The 18,168-nt window shown below is 43.2% G+C and overlaps 1 protein-coding gene across 8 annotated transcripts in view; it reads left to right on the top strand.

The window, feature by feature from the left end:
- The window catches only part of FRY (FRY microtubule binding protein), a 192,863-nt gene that overhangs the window by 37,193 nt on the left and 137,502 nt on the right, over positions 1 to 18,168 (top strand). Inside the window, exon 1 of one of the 8 annotated variants that reach the window (XM_081909285.1) lies at positions 16,014 to 16,275. The exons of 6 other annotated variants lie outside the window; for them this stretch is intronic. In XM_081909285.1, coding sequence (XP_081765411.1) covers positions 16,206 to 16,275 — 70 coding nt within the window. In that variant the 5' untranslated portion in view covers positions 16,014 to 16,205. Of the gene's footprint in view, positions 1 to 16,013; positions 16,276 to 18,168 lie in introns of those variants that run through there. One more of the 8 variants, XM_081909287.1, reaches the window with a different exon arrangement.

The raw sequence follows: 18,168 nt of genomic DNA, 5'->3' as shown, positions 1-18,168 counted from the left end.
TCCTTACTGTCAGCCAAATTCCCAAATACTTAACTTTTTTCGCCTATTTTTAAACCAGACATCCTTTCTAAAAAAAATAAATTCAACTGCTCATCCATGTTTTAAACCAACATTTTGGTTTTATCCGAGTTTAGCATATCATTTTTACTATATAGAACCCAAGTCAGTCAGGGAGTTCATGGCAAGGAGGGGGAAGCACTATTAGTGGTTTTCTATGAGCCAAAAGCATAACTCATGTCAACAAAGGCCCGGCTCTAGGGAGTTCTTTCACACAGATGCCTGGTCAAAACTGTTTTATTTCAGGTGGCCTTTGCACCCTGAATGATTCCCAGGTGTTTCAGAATTATTTATTTATTTAGATTTTAAATTATTGTGGTTTTAGTATTTAAGTTTCCGAAATTCAATTTACGTTTTAGGTTTTGCATATCACATACCTTCCAACACGTCTCGATGAATACCAGGGGTGCCATCTTCCAGGTCCGCATGAGTCTCACAACCTGCGCAAAATTGTAGCCCCAGAAAAAGTACATTGGGGGTTCGAGATCGTGGTGCAGAATTGAGGCGGCCAAAATGGCCACCATGCTCTTGTGGGAAATATAGAATGGCTTAGATTTATCAGGGCAGTTGAGGGGTATGATATTATTATTATTATTGTTGTTGTTGTTGTTGTTGTTACTACAATGTATATACCACCATTCATCTGAGAATCACAGGGCAGTTTACAGTATTCACAGGACAGCCCAGGAGATGTCATTATGCCTGACCGCTAATGAAAACAGCAATTCTTCAAACATGAGTCACACTGCTGCACGTAATGTGAATTTGCTTCGAGGGCCCTGTACTGTTTGTCATGGCTGCTTACAGCTTTCACGATCCTTTGCTGGATAGGATGTTAATGTAGCTCTCCCCTCCTTGCCCTACAATGGAGCAGTTCCTGCTAGGATGAAACTTCTGACCCCTTTGCTGACCCCTTTGCTGACCCATTCTGACCCCTTTGACATATATCCAGTGGTACCTCGGTTTAAGTGCTGTTAAGGTGCTACACTCAATATGCCAGCAAGTTTGGAAAACTCAGCAGTGGCCATAGGATTGGAGAAGATCAGTCTACATCCCAATCCCAAAGAAGGGCAGTGCCAAAGAATGCTCCAACTACCGCACAATTGCACTCATTTCACACGCTAGCACGATTATGCTTAAAATTCTACAAGGAAGGCTCAAGCAGTATGTGGACCGAGAACTCCCAGAAGTGCAAGCTGGATTTAGAAGAGGCAGAGTAACCAGAGACCAAATTGCAAACATGCGCTGGATTATGGAGAAAGCTAGACAGTTCCAGAAAGACATCTACTTCTGCTTCATTGACTATGCAAAAGCCTTTGACTGTGTCGACCACAGCAAACTATGGCAAGTTCTTAAAGAAATGGGAGTGCCTGATCACTTCATCTCTCTCCTGAGAAATCTCTATGTGGGACAAGAAGCTACAGTTAGAACTGGATATGGAACAACTGATTGGTTCAAAATTGGGAAAGGAGTACGGCAAGGCTGTATTTTGTCTCCCTGCTTATTTAACTTATATGCAGAATTCATCATGCGAAAGGCTGGGCTGGATGAATCCCTAGCCGGAATTAAGATTGCTGGAAGAAATATCAACAACCTCAGATATGCAGATGACACAACCTTGATGGCAGAAAGTGAGGAGGAATTAAAGAACCTTTTATTGAGGGTGAAAGAGGAGAGTCAAAATATGGTCTGAAGCTCAACATCAAAAAAACGAAGATCATGGCCACTGGTCCCATCACCTCCTGGCAAATACAAGGAGAAGAAATGGAGGCAGTGAGAGATTTTACTTTCTTGGGCTCCATGATCACTGCAGATGCTGACATCAGCCACGAAATTAAGAGACGCCTGCTTCTTGGGAGGAAAGCAATGACCAACCTAGACAGCATCTTAAAAAGTAGAGACATCACCTTGCCAACAAAGGTCCGTATGGTAAAAGCTATGGTTTTCCCAGTACTGATGTATGGAAGTGAGAGCTGGACCATAAAGAAGGCTGATCGCCGAAGAATTGATGCTTTTGAATTATGGTGCTGGAGGAGACTCTTGAGAGTCCCATGGACTGCAAGAAGATCAAACCTCTCCATTCTTAAGGAAATCAGCCCTGAGTGCTCACTGGAAGGACAGATCCTGAAGCTGAGGCTCCAATACTTTGGCCACCTCATGAGAAGAGAAGACTCCCTGGAAAAGAACCTGATGTTGGGAAAGATGGAGGGCACAAGGAGAAGGGGATGACAGAGGACCAGATGGTTGGATAGTGTCTTCGAAGCTACAAACATGAGTCTGACCAAACTGCGGGAGGCAGTGGAAGACAGAAGTGCCTGGCGTGCCCTGGTCCATGGTGTCACGAAGAGTCAGACACGACTAAACGACTAAACAACAAACCTCGGTTTAAGAACAGCCCTGTTTATGAACTATTCGGTTTATGAACTCCGCAAAACCAGAACTAGTGTCCCGGTTTGAGAACTTTACCTTGGTCTAACAATGGAATCTGAATGGTGGAAGGGCACTGGCAGCGGGAGGCCTCATTAGGGAAAACACACCTTGGTTTAAGAACGGTTTCAGTTTAAGAATGGACTTCCGGAATGAATTAAGTTCGTAAACCGAGGTACCACTGTAGAGACCTTTAAAATGTACAGGCTTTGATAGGAATGATTAAGGGCTTTATTTATTCATTTTCAATACCCACTACCATTCTGCATCATTTACAGAACATGAAACACCTTTAGCTATTCCACAGTCTTGTCCAGGCAGCTGTTTTTAAGGGGACGGATGCTCATCCTACACACATGCATTCCTCTCTAATCACCATATGCTAGTGACTATCTCACTCTGGTCCCCCACCTGGCTCTGCCTATCTTATCTGTAGGTAGCCTCAACTGTGGGCAGTTTCTGCAGTAAATAGGGCACACACAAAAAGAAGAAGAAAGAGAGCCTGCATTTTGAAAGCATCCCCACTTTAGCATGTAAGCATTGGACTGAGAATTTGGAAAGCTGCATTGTTAACGCATGCTAAATATCAGAAGGAAGCTATTATCAGAAATGCATATCTAAAAATATAGAGATTAAAAAGATCTGAAGGTTTTCAGCTTTTCGAAATACAATGTATGCCATTTTTACTAATAAAAGCCCAGGATATGGTCACCCATTTGCCTGGGCATCTGCACCAATCCTAACATCTCCCCTGTCCTACACTCCTAAAATACAGTGGTACCTCAGGTTAAGTACTTAATTCGTTCCGGAGGTCTGTTCTTAACCTGAAACTGTTCTTAACCTGAACCACCACTTTAGCTAATGGGGCCTCCTGCTGTTGTGCCGCTGCTGCGTGATTTCTGTTCTCATCCTGAAGCAAAGTTCTTAACCTGAAGCACTATTTCTGGGTTAGCGGAGTCTGTAACCTTAAGCGTATGTAACCTGAAGCGTATGTAACCTGAGGTACCACTGTATACCAAGGGAGCTTGGATAGGCAGCAACCAATGATGCTGTGATGTGATTCCAAGCCGCAGAAGTTATGATGGCTCTAAGATACAATCTATATGCCTAGGAAAATCTTGATTATAATCCTCATGGTATTACCCTACTTCAGTAAACAGGTGAAGGATTAAATATTTGAATGTTCCCTCTGATTTAATAACTCTTGGCACATGGAAGTCTTGGACTTAGATGGCTAGATTAGAATTCTTACTACTGACATGGCATCTTTCTGTGGGCAGAACGTTATTGACACAGGAGAGCATTCAATTATGTGGCTTCTTTCCGCACACATCCTGAAATAGTACAGTACCACATGGTATTTCTACTGTCCTAAATTTAAGGAGAGCAAGAAACCCTCGAGATTAGAAAGGAAAACAGGTACCCTCTGGGTGACTTGAAGGTCATTTTACTTGCCAGGCAATTTAACATCAGAAGAATCCTCCTGCATTAAATTTATGGTATGTAGTCCAGCATCCTATTTCTGGAAACAGCCATTCAGATAATCCAGAGAAGCTCAATGAGGGCATCAGCCCTGCCCTAATAAAAATAATTAATAATAATTTTATTATTAGTTCCCCACCCATCTGACTGGGGTGCCCCAGCCACCCTGGGCAGCTTCCAGCATATACAAAAATATAATAAAACATTAAACATTAAAAACTTGCCCTATTTCCAGCCCTACCCAGATTAGTGCTAGTTCTGAACAAGAATAATAGAAGCTGGTTGGCTAATTTATCCATGCTTCTAACTTCCCTAACCTTGAGACTCAAGTCTTCCCACATAAGATAGGGGTGCGAACTTTCATGGCTCCATGTGGCAGGATAGCCCTTTAGAGCCAAATTTCACAGGTGGGTGTGGTTGCCCTCCTGTCAATCACATGATGGATTGGTGGGTTTCCTCCAGCCTGTGTCAAAAAAAACCCTGTTTGGCTTTCCGAGTCTCCATGCTTCCCCTTTAAACCCACAATGCTCTAGGAGTTTGAAGTTTTGTTCTATGGAGAAAGTAACATGGAAACCTGCAAACATCAAAGAGAAAAGTCATTCATTCAGTTCAATTGAAGTTTTTATCCCCAGACTTCAGCTGAACTGAATTAAAACCACACAAAGTCTGTCAGTTTAACTGAGGTACATACAATCTTCTAGCCAAAGTGGTTGATGCTGCTACGCACCCAAATTATAAGGGAGGGGGAGGAAACATGTTTGTTTAAAATATTCCTTTCTTCTTTTTCGTTCAGTGTAATTTTAAAGATTACAAATAGAATTGCAGAACAGGACAGGTGATGATGTGTAATGTCAGCATGCTCTCTTGTTAACAATCTTACTTCCGGTTTAACAAGTGCTCAGTGATGTTCTTATGTAATGTTAATCAACAGCCATATTATGTAATAGTGACCAATCTGCATTGTCAAGTTAGCCTTTGGCAAAAAGGAAGGAAGAAACAAAATATATCGCTAATAGAAGGATTATATGTTCAGTCTTGTTTGTTTAATTTTAGATTTTTTTACTTGCTCTTCATTATTAAGACCCTAAATTATATAGGTCTCGTGTCAAAAGCCAAGGTAAAAGAGATATGTCTTTAGGTAATTAGGTGCCAGATGTTCATATTTGGGGAGGCAATTGTGCAGCTTTGGGTGCCACAGAAAAATGCCCTCTCCTAGCCTGCCACCTGCCAGACTTTTGAAGGCAGTGGACCTACAACCTTGTCTGCTGAAATTAACATCAAAGAGGGATTGTAGGGAAGGAGACAGCTTTTCAGAAATTTTGAGCCTAAGTTGTTTAGGGCTTTAAACACCATTAATTTAGTCTGCAAATGACCTGCCAACTACCACAACTGTTTTAAAACAGGGGTCACGTCAATTCTAAATGGAACCAGTTAGTAAACTGGCTGGTGCACTTTGGATTAGCTAAAGTTAGTGTGTGTGTGTATGTATATATATATATATATATATATGCAGGTTTTGGTGTCCTCGGGTGTCTTCCCGTGTAAAAGTTGGGGTGTCTAGGCGACGTTTCGACGAGGTCTCACTCGTCATCTTCAGGCTGGTGCTTTCGGCTTCTTGTTACTGGAACAGAGCAGGATCTCAGTGTTTGAGTTCCTATAAATACTGTTGAGGGGGTGTGGTGTATAGCCTCCAATGTTCTGGGCAGAGAGGAAGTTCCCAGGCTAGTGTGCCTTTTCTTCTTTTGTTCCTTAATTACTTGAGGGATATCTTGAGTGATTTCTTGAGTGATATCCTGAGTACCACTTAGGTGGGTCATTAGGTGTGGATTAGTTGCTAAAGTCTTTGTGTCTTGACCTCTTGAACTTTGTGAAGAGTTTTTCTGAGAAGATGGCTGTACTGCACTTAGTTGTGCTCTGGCTTGGCTTCGTGTATAGGGGCGAGCTGTGGTTTTGTGGCCTGTGTCAGCCAGATCTGTGTAGGGATTGCAGGGGGGTGCAGCATCCGGAGGTGCCACCATGGTTTGGCTACAGACACCATCCAGTAGCCAAACCATGGTGGCACCTCCGGATGCTGCACCCCCCTGCAATCCCTACACAGATCTGGCTGACACAGGCCACAAAACCACAGCTCGCCCCTATACACGAAGCCAAGCCAGAGCACAACTAAGTGCAGTACAGCCATCTTCTCAGAAAAACTGAACATCTTGTGGTGATGTTCCATGTTAAAGAGCAATTTGGAATCTGCAAAATTAATTTCGTGTCCTGTTTCTTTCATGTGTTGGAAAAGAGAGGAAGTTTTTTCTTCTTTTTTGACGGCATTCTTGTGTTCTGCGATACGTGCATTTATTCGTCTGTTTGTTTGTCCAATGTACGTGGCTGGGCAGACTTTGCAGGGTATTTCATAGACCCCTTGGTTTTCCAACTGGATTTTATCCTTGGGGTTTCTGAGGATATTGGCTATTTTTTGGTTGGTGCAAAAGGCTGTTTTGATATTGTGTTTATGGAGGATTTTGCTAATTTTATCTGTAGTGCCCTTGATATAAGGAAGGAGGGCCATGCCATTGTTTTCTTCTGTGTCTTGGTTTTTGGGGGGTGTTTCTTATATCAAGGGCACTACAGATAAAATTAGCAAAATCCTCCATAAACACAATATCAAAACAGCCTTTTGCACCAACCAAAAAATAGCCAATATCCTCAGAAACCCCAAGGATAAAATCCAGTTGGAAAACCAAGGGGTCTATGAAATACCCTGCAAAGTCTGCCCAGCCACGTACATTGGACAAACAAACAGACGAATAAATGCACGTATCGCAGAACACAAGAATGCCGTCAAAAAAGAAGAAAAAACTTCCTCTCTTTTCCAACACATGAAAGAAACAGGACACGAAATTAATTTTGCAGATTCCAAATTGCTCTTTAACATGGAACATCACCACAAGAGAATAATCATGGAAGCCATCGAGATAGAGAAACACCCTCACAACATGAACAAGCGTGACGACACATCCCGCTTGCCAGACATCTGGAAATTAGCCCTCCCCACAAAAACTGACACCAGATCCAGAGGCACACAGAACGCTATCACCAATCAACCACACCAGACCCAAACCCAGACCCTCTCCACAGATAAATTACAGACACCATCCAGTAGCCAAACCATGGTGGCACCTCCGGATGCTGCACCCTCCTGCAATCCCTACACAGATCTGGCTGACACAGGCCACAAAACCACAGCTCGCCCCTATACACGAAGCCAAGCCAGAGCACAACTAAGTGCAGTACAGCCATCTTCTCAGAAAAACTCTTCACAAAGTTCAAGAGGTCAAGACACAAAGACTTTAGCAACTAATCCACACCTAATGACCCACCTAAGTGGTACTCAGGATATCACTCAAGAAATCACTCAAGATATCCCTCAAGTAATTAAGGAACAAAAGAAGAAAAGGCACACTAGCCTGGGAACTTCCTCTCTGCCCAGAACATTGGAGGCTATACACCACACCCCCTCAACAGTATTTATAGGAACTCAAACACTGAGATCCTGCTCTGTTCCAGTAACAAGAAGCCGAAAGCACCAGCCTGAAGATGACGAGTGAGACCTCGTCGAAACGTCGCCTAGACACCCCAACTTTTACACGGGAAGACACCCGAGGACACCAAAACCTGCATTCCTGTACCCGTGAAAATCTACGAAAGCATATATATATATATATATATATATATATATTGCATTGCAGCTATCCATTCTGCAACACACCAGAGCATAGAGTGCAATGCCAAGGTTCTGGAAAAAGGCACTCCTAGCTACTCATGCCATCTGAGCCTCTAATGACAGTGATGGATCCATGAGTTCCCACAATCTGTGGACCTGTTCCCTCCAGGGGAGTACAAACCTTGCCCAGAACAAGCCACAGCTCTCAGAACTGCACTTTAGTTTTTCATTACACTTTTTTTCTTCTTTAAAATAAAAAAGGTGTTAGTTAAGCCAGTTGATTCTAAACAATGCAGCCCTAATAATTTACTGGCCTGCTGTTGGCTTTTGTAGCCAGCCAAAAGGTTTGTAAAACATTAGAGAAGGATTTAAATATGTGGAGGTGGCATTTTAAATTAATTTGCAAGGAGCCCTCAGTGCACATAGGGTTGCTTTGAATCAGATCTAGAAATCTGCCTCTGAATTTGTACATCATGCCTGGTCATGTTTGCTAAACGTAAAAGGAAAAAGAGGTTCAGGCCCTGCCCTGTATGACAAATTTAGAAATCTAGAAAATAGAAACAGAACCTCCTGCTCCCTTGTTTTCAAAGTGAGGAAATCAGATATAAATGTTTGAGATAATACATTGTACTGAGCATGTGGCTGTTTCAGCTTAAGCTTTACATTTTCATTTGGGAACAGTGGACATTATTTAGTTAGTTTATATTTGGCAGTAATATTTTTATACTACTCAATCAACAGAAACTTCTAAGCCATTCACATAAAAGCATAATAATAATAATAATAATTTATAATAATAAATGTTATTATTTATACCCCGTCCATCTGGCTGGGTTCATTAAAGATACTACTAAAAAGATCAGATGTTAAAAATCTATATGACATTTATCATAAATACATACATACATACATACATACATACAACAGCAGTTTTAAAACAACATATGTAATAAAAAATCCATGTTCCAGCTGCATGTCCGGGGAAGATTGCCTATACAAACAAGTGTTTAGCAGGTTTGGAAAACAGTTCAGCAAAAATCCTGGCCTAATTATTAATGGGCAGGGAGTTGCAGAGTGGAGCTTCTGCTATACTGAAAGTCTTGATTCCTTGCAAATGTGAAATAGACATTATGAGGTACATGCAAAAATGTCAGTTCCACAGACTGAAGTGGTCAAAGGGGAAGATATGGAGTAAAGGGACATGGGATCCTGAAACTAGTGTAAGACCCACTATGCAGACAGCTGTTTTGCCCTCCCTTCCTGCATTTTGAAGATGCAAAATTCAAGGTGTGTGAGCCAAACTCTGGTACGTGTTTCTCTTTTCATAAATGTTCATGTTTTGAGTCAGCTTGGGCAGTGAACAGAAGGAAGTGCCTTCCTAGCTGCTACCTATTGCTTTTCACGCTGAACATCACTGGTATGCCTGACTCCCCCTACAGAAGCTGAGGCTGCTGAACAGACTGTTGGCCTGGGTATTGTTTAGAGAAGTTTATGTTGGGGGAGAGTTGTTGCTGTTATTGATAGTTGTTGTTTTTTTTGGTATCCTTATTTTGGATCTTATTATTTATGTGGAATAATGAGGGTGGTATTCAAAATTTAATAAATACAGTAATAATTTGGTTGTGTACTTTTTGATGCTTATTTATTGTTTATGACTGCTTTTGCTATGTTTGTAATTATGTATTTTTTCGTGTTGTATGCTGCCTTGAGCATGGTTTTAACTATGGAAAGGTAGCATACAAATGAAATTATGTATGTATAAAGAGAAAGCAAAATGAAAGCAGCCACTTCAGTTCTGTGCCTTGTTGTTGACAGAATTCGCAGCCTAGACTACTGTAAATCATTCACCCCTATTTTCCTGCTGTTGATTTGATTAGCTTTTAATGCCACTGTGCTGCCTCCAAGTGGCATGTTTCTTACAAACAAATGGTGCAATAGTAATAATATTATTAATATAAATATAAATATCAATATTAATATACAGAACTCTACAGGGCCTGCATTTGAACATTAAAAACAACAGTTATTGCAAGTACATAGATTTTTACACACAGTTTCTGTTTCTCCTGTGGCCATAGCAAGTATCCATAATTTGATTCAGGGTTGTAAAAGTGGTTGAGTTTCTTTTCACTGTGCGCATGGGTGGAAAGTTATCTGCGGCTGGGTAAGTAACTACTTAATTCAGGTAACACTGCGCATTTGCATTTCAAGTGGCAGTGCTTGAATACTGAAAATTCAGGCCACGTGGTTCATGCTTAGCTTAGCATAGCTTGCCTGTGTCCACGGGAATTTTTCCAAGAGGAGCAAATTGAAGGGTTGAAATGAATGAATGAATGAATGAATATGCATACATAACTAGCATCAGAGAACAGGCCTACCTTTACTGGTTGACCTAGTGATGGTGGGCTTGAGTAAACCCAACTCCAATAAACTTCTCCTGCCTGTCCTTCTGTTGTTTCTCGGTAGGTAGACCTGCTGTCCATCTGCATTCAGACAATGTTTTTCACATTCTCTGCTGAAACCCTAAATTCTTTCGCCAGCTCCTTTCACTCCCTCCAGCCTTAGTTAATTGCATTGCTCACTGCACCTCCCTCCCCTCTCCAAAAAGCAAATAACCCAATGGATTACATTTCAGGGTTGTAATGCACTGCTCTGTTGTAAAATTTCATTTCACATAGTCAACATGAACACAAACTCTAGTTCTTGCATCTTGTTTGCAATGTTTTCTGCCTCTCCTATAGTTTCTCCCTTTTGTGACTGGTCTTCAGCTATACTTTCCAGCATAAAATCACTGTTGAGAAAAACTGGACAACACTCAACACCACTGTGGCCAACCACATTTGGAGTGTGTGCAGCACATGGCATGTTCTAAAAGCTTCTTCCATTCTAAAAGCATTCTAAAAGCTTATTCTTCAAATTCTTTTTTAAACCAAAAAAATCCTAATTTTGTGTGTGTGCCCTGCTTTGCTAGTGCCCCAAACATGGGCTTAGTCTGCCTGTCAGGTAACTCAGCACTGTTCACTTAGCTAGTGAAAAGCATCTTGCAAGATACTTGACAAGGTAGCAAGGCTGTTACTTGGGTAACAGCAGGATGTTACACCAGTGTACAAACAGAAAATGAAAAAACACGAAGACAGAGAACAGAGAGTGAACCAGGCATACATTTGAGCAATTAAAAAGGACAGGACTATTCAGCTGCCAGTTCTGACCACAAGAGGGAGTTGTGTATTCTCACACATTTCAAGCATACAGTGGTACCTCGGGTTAAGTACTTAATTCGTTCCGGAGGTCCGTTCTTAACCTGAAACTGTTCTTAACCTGAAGCACCACTTTAGCTAATGGGGCTTCCTGCTGCGCCATTGGAGCACGATTTCTGTTCTCATCCTGAAGCAAAGTTCTTAACCCGAGGTACTATTTCTGGGTTAGCGGAGTCTGTAACCTGAGGCACCACAGTATAGGTAACATTCAAATGGATGGTTTGCACTTGTTTAGGCTCTGTGCACCCCTTGACACATGACCTCTAAGAATGTTCTTTGTATTTATTCTATGTTTACCTATTATATATGGTCACTCTTAAAACTCCAGTCCACAGCTAAACTGCTGAGCCAATGCTCAGAGCCGGGCCTACTGTTAGGCAGAGTGAGGCAGCAGGTTTTTTTGGGGGGGGGGCAGTGGTGAGGTGTTGGATAATATAGCTGTGTGTGTTACACCCTGCATCCTCTGTTACCTTGTTGTCTTCCAGTGTGGTGGAAAATGCTGTCCCATCAGCAGTGTTGAAGTACATTTCAACAGCTGCTCTAGTCAGTTCCTGTACATGGAATGGTGGGTGCCATTTTCTTTGTATATTTGCTTATTGGAGTGTGTGCGTACACTCATGAACATAAGACAGGGTACGAGCATATCAGGTTATAATCAATAGAAAACAAGCAGAAAATAGCAGCCAGTAACAACTGGACACTTTAGGTCAGCTATTGTGAATACTCATTGTAAGTTTTTCAGATCTTGCTGGCAGGTGTCATTTTGCTGTTTGCCGCAGGCAGCAAAATATCTTCGGCCGGCCCTACCATTGCTGTAGCTCATAGCACCAGGTTTCAAGTGATGATACAAAGATTGCCATAGTTGCTGCTGCACAGATAGCAACAATATATAAGTATTTTGTGTTACTTTAGGGTACGGGTCTAGTCACACAGCCCAACACCCTAAGAATGGGCAATGGCTTCAGTTTGTGTGCCTCTATGATGCCTGGCTTAGTCGCGTTGGATGTGCTATTAGTTGCTGTAGTGCAGTATATTGTTTCTGCCATATCAGCTAAAGCAAACACATAAGATTCTGTTGTTTGGAATTTGCTTTGGACATGACTTGCTCTATAATCAGTGCTTCCTACCTCAAGTAAGTGTGCGTAGGTACTTGTTCCGAGTAACTGAAGTAAGCCCCATTGAATTCTGCTGGTAGATTTGTTTTATTTCTAATCTCTAATTAAATTCCGAGGTTTTCTCTCTAAGATATTTATTACTTCATGGTCAACTTGGTGATCAAAATCTCTTAGTCATTTGCAAGATTGTTCTTGGATATGAACTGGACTTGCAGCTCTGTGAAACCTGTGCTGTTCAGTAACATTTCCCTGAAACAATTCCTTGAGGTATGAGAACGGCATAATAAATATTGTAATTATTAAACATGTAAACATAGTTTGCATTGTTGATCGCTATTGTTCCGCTATGAAACATGATAAAATGCTTTAGAAGTCTGCAGGTTTTGTCGCAATTAACAGCTGCTTTTCGTTAACTATCAACCCCTCTATGCATAAAGATCCCTACTAGAATTGCTGCTGTAAACCCTGACTCTTGACTAGCCTAAAACTGGAAATGCCTCTGCTTTTAATATTCAGTGCTGAGGCCTGGATGGAACCAGGGAAATGAAAGCCCTAGGACTGCTTCAACTCCTCCTCCTCCAGGGGGGAAATACAGCTGGAAGAGAAAAGGGTTAAGCATATGTCCTGCTGATTGACTTCTGAGTTTTGCTCTCTCCCAAGCAGTGGGGGCTGCTAGTACCCCATAAGGCAGGGGAGACCAACAGTGGGTGGAGCCTGAGTGAGTGAAATGTAGGGGCACTCCCTGATCAGCTGTAAGTAGGCAGGCTGGTGTGGCCCGATGAGGACAGACAAGCTGATGGGGCAGTGCCCCACTTACCCTAGTGGACCATTCTCCATTTCTTCCAGGGATGCTTTGGTGTAGAAGCAGCAGCTGGGGTTTGTGCACATGTATTTTCATGTGATATGCAGTTTGGCTCTCTGTCTTCCTGGTTTCATAGCACTTGCACACTACATGGCATTATGTTTACGAACCATATTTTAAGTGTTTGGTATACTTTGGGGCTATTTTATAAATGATCAGTGGTTCTGGTGTTAACAACTGGTTTGAAGGAACTTACTATGACATGAAGGCCCTCTTCCTAAGTAGATTTGCTCGAGAGTGCAGTCCTGCTTGGGGACTAATCTGTGGTCCTCCAGAACATGTTGGACTACCCTTCTCCTTATTTTAGACCATTAACCATGCTGGCTGGAGCTCATGGGAGATGGAGCTCAGCAAAAATTGGGAGGACCACTATTACCCCTAAATTGAAGTGTCCAAATATGTGTGAGTGAATTCTCTCCTCTGCTTGCCTGCGACTTGCAGAGGGTGCAGTTAAGCCAGGCCATCATACTCCCATTTCCTCTCTTCCATCCAGCTCATCAGATTCCCAGCCCCTGCATTTCCTCTCGGGCAGCAAGCAGGGCAGCTCCACCAAGCGGTGCCAACTCCTGGCAGCTGTAGCATGCGTCATGTGGCCTAGTGGGTTGCTGTAGGCACAACACAATGGGGTCCTCTGCACCCTGACCCTCTCACACTGAGAACAGTGTTACTTGTTAATCCCCTTCTTCAAGGAGTGAGACATAGCAGGTTTAGTTTCCTTTGACTGAGAGGACACTGGAGATGTGCGGTCTCTTGGTAGTATTTTGCTTTATTTATGATATACAAGTAGGTACTCATTCAGGCAAGCAACAAATCCACAGAGAGCACCTTGTGTAGCCCATCCCTCCCCCTGCCTGGGAAGGCTGCACTTACCGTTTCACCTACAAGCTACAAACTCTCGGCAACTTCTAACAACAAATGACCTTTTTCTTCCAATGGTACACAACTTCTTCCAAAGCATTTGTCCGAGTCTCCACCCACGCAGGTGAATTGGCTAGTAGGAAGCATCCACTCCAGCATTAAGGGAAATAAGGTTGTGTTGCCAGGTTCTTGAACCTTATCCAACACCCCTTTTACTAAACCACAATGATAAACCCATTTACAATAATGGGACAGCCAATGTTACAACAGGATTGCACTTTAAACTGCATTGATGTAAACGGGATTTACTTCCAAGTAAGTATGCTTAAAATTAGGGTGTGTGTATGAGAGAGAGGTGAGTCCTATCCAAAGCGGGGTGTTATCATTTTAATATTAAGGCCTCTCTATCTTGCCCTCGGGACTTTCCCCAGGCTACACTTCCTCCCCAGCCAGACCTTTCACTTGCCCTGGTTTGGGTGTTTTCGCCTGGCTGGAATTTGTCCTCGAGCTCTGATGATGATTATTTGCCTGGGTGGTGGACAGAAAGGCGTGTATGAACGTGTGTAGAAATGAGCCTATTGTACAAAGATAGCAGAACATGAGACTCTTAATCTTGGGGTCATGTGTTTGAGCCCCGTGTTGGGCAAAAGGCTCATGCACTGCAGGGGGTTGGACTAGACCCTTGTGGTTTTTTTCCAACTCTATACAGTAATTCTGAGACTCTACAACTCCTATTAGTTTCTCTAGTTTCTGTTATTCTACAACTCCTACTGGCTGTGCTGGCTGGAGATGAGGGGGGTTGCAGGCCAGCAACATCTAGAGACTATCCCTCCCCTTGTTTCCCCCCTTCTCTCCCTCTGATGTCTGCTTACTGCCGTAATGTAGGTTGTAATCTTTTTGAAAGAAGGGCCATTTTTATGTAAGTCTCACTGTGCTGAATGACAGCCTAGAGGCCTGATTTTATTTGCTTACTCCTGCAAAGCACCATATATATGTTGACGGTGCTATATCCTAATCCCGGGCCCTGGGATGGATGCTATTGAAATCAGACGTAATGTCCTTAGCGCGTAGCTGACAAGCATGCAGGGGCAGCTGGAAACCTTTCAGAAACTGCGGAAACATACTGTAGGATTTCTTCCCTCTCTGTGTGGTGAGCCGGTTGCTTGCAGGCCCGCCTGTGCAATACCAGCCATTTTCGCACACCACTGCGACCTACCTAAAAATATAAAAATTGCTTAGCAGCAGCGTGCCAAAAACGTACACTGCCTGTACATAGTGCCCGGGATGACTTGCAGGAGCAATGAAGGACCCAAGCAAGCTTTTCCCTTCGCCCCTTCCATGCTCAGAGCCTTGTGTCAACAACTGATTACTTTGTCCAAAGGCAGGGTCTAGGGGGGCTTTGGTCCCCAGCAGGGTTGCGAGTCATTTGGGGCTGAATCAAGGATCAGGTTTCGATCCGGGATGTTCCGGCTTAGCGGGCAACGCGCGAGGAAGCTGCTTTTAGCAGAAACTGCCTCCTCCTCTTCCTCCTGCCTGGCTGCTGTCTCTTTAAAACCTCGATTCGAGACAAAATGGTAACAACAACCGCCGCCGCGACTTGTCTGGTGCGGGGAGAGAGGCACCCAAACAAGTGAGGCAGCTGCGACCCTAGCAGGGGGGGGAAATAATAATAATAAAAGTGGAGGGAGGGGTGGAGGGAGAGAGAGGGAGAGGTTCCTCCGCTGCACATCCAGCGGATGGGTGCAGCGTTGCCTTTACCGCAGCGTGATGCAGTTGGACCGAGGAAGGCGTTGTTGTTGTTGTTGTCACCGCCGCCGTCGCTCTTGGGGAGAGGGAAGCAGCTGACCAGCCGGCGAGGAGAGAAAGCAAAAGCGCGCCACCCCGGCTCAGCCAAGGCTGGGATCGGAGGAGAGAGCGAGGTTGTGCGCAGCAGGAGCTTGAACCTGCCCGCAGTGGCGGATCTGCTCGCTGGGCGTTTGGCAGGAAGAGGTGTTTTTCCTTCCGATCGCTGCTCGGGTGCTGCGTCTGCGTGCGTTTCTCTCCCTCCCCGCGACACCCTGCGCTTCTGCCGCAGCTCCGAGGGGAGAGGAGAGCCTGGGCGCACGAGCAGGGCGCGATGGCGACGGGCAGAAGCAACCCCCCCTAAAGGATGACCAGGGGGGCAGGCATCTCCTCCGGGGCGCGGGGGGGGGGTGTCGCTTGCTGGCGCCGATTGGGAGAGCAGAGGCAGCAGCAGCAGCAAGCAGCTACCACCACCAGCACCACCACCAGCAGCAGCTCTCAGGAGCGGAAGGAGAGAGGCTCTGCAGAGACTTCATTTCCTCCCCTGACCCCCTCCGTTTACATCACTAGCTGGTGACAGTCCCATCTCGCCGGCAAAAAGTACCTGCCACTCGAGCTGCTCCGGGAGGGAAGGCTCTTTGTATGCCGCAGACATGGCCAGCCAGCAGGATTCCGGCTTCTTTGAAATCAGCATCAAATATCTGCTGAAATCCTGGAGCAATAGTGAGTACAGCTAGCTTTTGCCTCCACCCCGAGCTCCCTTCCTCTTCCCAATGTATCTTGTCTCCAAGGCAATATTGTGGGCAAGGGAAGAAGAGCGAATGCTGGTAGCTTTGTGAGGGTCAGTTTGAACCAAGGCGCTCCCCCACCCCAACAACACTCTTTTTAGGGGCGTTTGTGTGAGGGGGAAGCACTGCTGTTTCAGTCCATGGACGTATCAAGAGGGTTAAATAGCCTTCCTTTAAGTGGAAGGAAGGTAATGGGATTATGCTTGATTTTACTTGATTTAATTCTCAAATTAGGCTCCTTCCTGGATCTGCCTCTCTGTCTGGATGAGGACAGGGCAGGGTAATTCCCGCCTCTCCTCCTTAAATGCTTTTGACTGGTTTTGTTCAGCCTCACTTCATTTATAATGTTTGCCGAGGACTGTTTTCTTACATGCAGATTGGCATGTTTTGTGTTTGTCTGATCCGGTGCTGCATATGTAGGAAAAATAGGACAAATAATGTTCCAGGTTTTCTTACATGTGTTTTCTTTAATAAATCCAGGCAGTAAAAGATTGTCAGTTCCCCTTTTTGTGGTTTTATTGTTTGTTTTATATTTGCATTGAAGGAGCCTGCTTTTCTTCTTGAACCAAATGAGAGAGCTGCAGAATGTAAACAAATGAGTTTGGAGCTATCCACTATTGCAGGGCTTGGTATTGCTGATGCACCATTGTCCTCTATGGCATCTTATTCTAGTTTTTGATATGGTGGGAATGTTACATAATAAAGATCAGCAAATGTCAAGAATGCTCACAAAAAGTGCAAAGTCAATCAGGCCTCTAGGCTGTCAACTCGTTATTTTAAGTAATGTGAAATTTCATTTTAAAAATGTGTCCAGCTCATGCCTCTATTACGTCAGCAAACACGAACAGCATCAGATTCCACCGACTTCTGAAATGCACATTCTCTCTAGAAAAACACAGCTAGGCTATATTTGCTATTAAGCAATTCTGACATATGATGGATTTAAGATTTGTACTTTTAGTGTGGTACTAATTACGATACCTGATTATAAATCTAAAAAATACATCAGGATATTACAGTTTGTAATTGATATATCAAGGGCACCATCTGTGAATGATACCTATAAGCACTATTTTATAGCTCAGTATAGTCTATAAGATTAGTCTTAATTTTCTTCATAAGAGAACTGTGAAATCACCATGGATAATATTGTTACCCCAACAACATTTTTAAAAATTGCCCTGTTCCAAAATCATTCTCATGTTCCATACTTCTAGAATATATTACAGCATAAATGCACTTTGGGTTTTTCAGCTACCATTAATTGATTTTAAATGGATATTAGATCCAGAATTACAGAAGAGGGAAAATAAAATGTGGTAGGATTTTGTCATGGAACATTGTGTTCCTTTGAAAAACACGTAATGTGAAGTCAAGGTAGTTCTTCAACTTGTACTGTAAGTGGTATAGGCTTAATGAAAATTAGCTGAATATTTTATTGCCATGTATCAGCATTCACTTCATCAAGTTCTATAGCCTTTCATTGGAAAGATGCTTAGAAGTTGAACAGCTTTTCTATACTGTACACAAATGTCACAAGGTGAGATTATCAGGAGCACTTATTTCTCAACATAATTCTTTTCTATAACGATGAAATTGATTCATGGTCTGTATTTTTTTGCCATTCTCTCAAGACAGACATTTCTTTGGTGCATTTAGGCTTATCAGAAATAGACAATACAGTCTGTTTTATTTATTTAAGCTTGTTTTGTAATAAGTCTAAAAGGCAAAACTTCAATCTATCAAGTAGTTTAAAAAAGAAATGGATAAGAAGTTGCTGCATATTTGCATAGATAGGGCCATACATTTGTTTAAGGGTTTCCTGTGG

The sequence above is a fragment of the Podarcis melisellensis genome (assembly GCF_964234715.1).
Source record: "Podarcis melisellensis genome assembly, chromosome: 4".
Classification (NCBI taxonomy): Eukaryota; Metazoa; Chordata; class Lepidosauria; order Squamata; family Lacertidae; genus Podarcis; species Podarcis melisellensis.
This window is presented reverse-complemented; position numbering and strand designations above follow the sequence as displayed.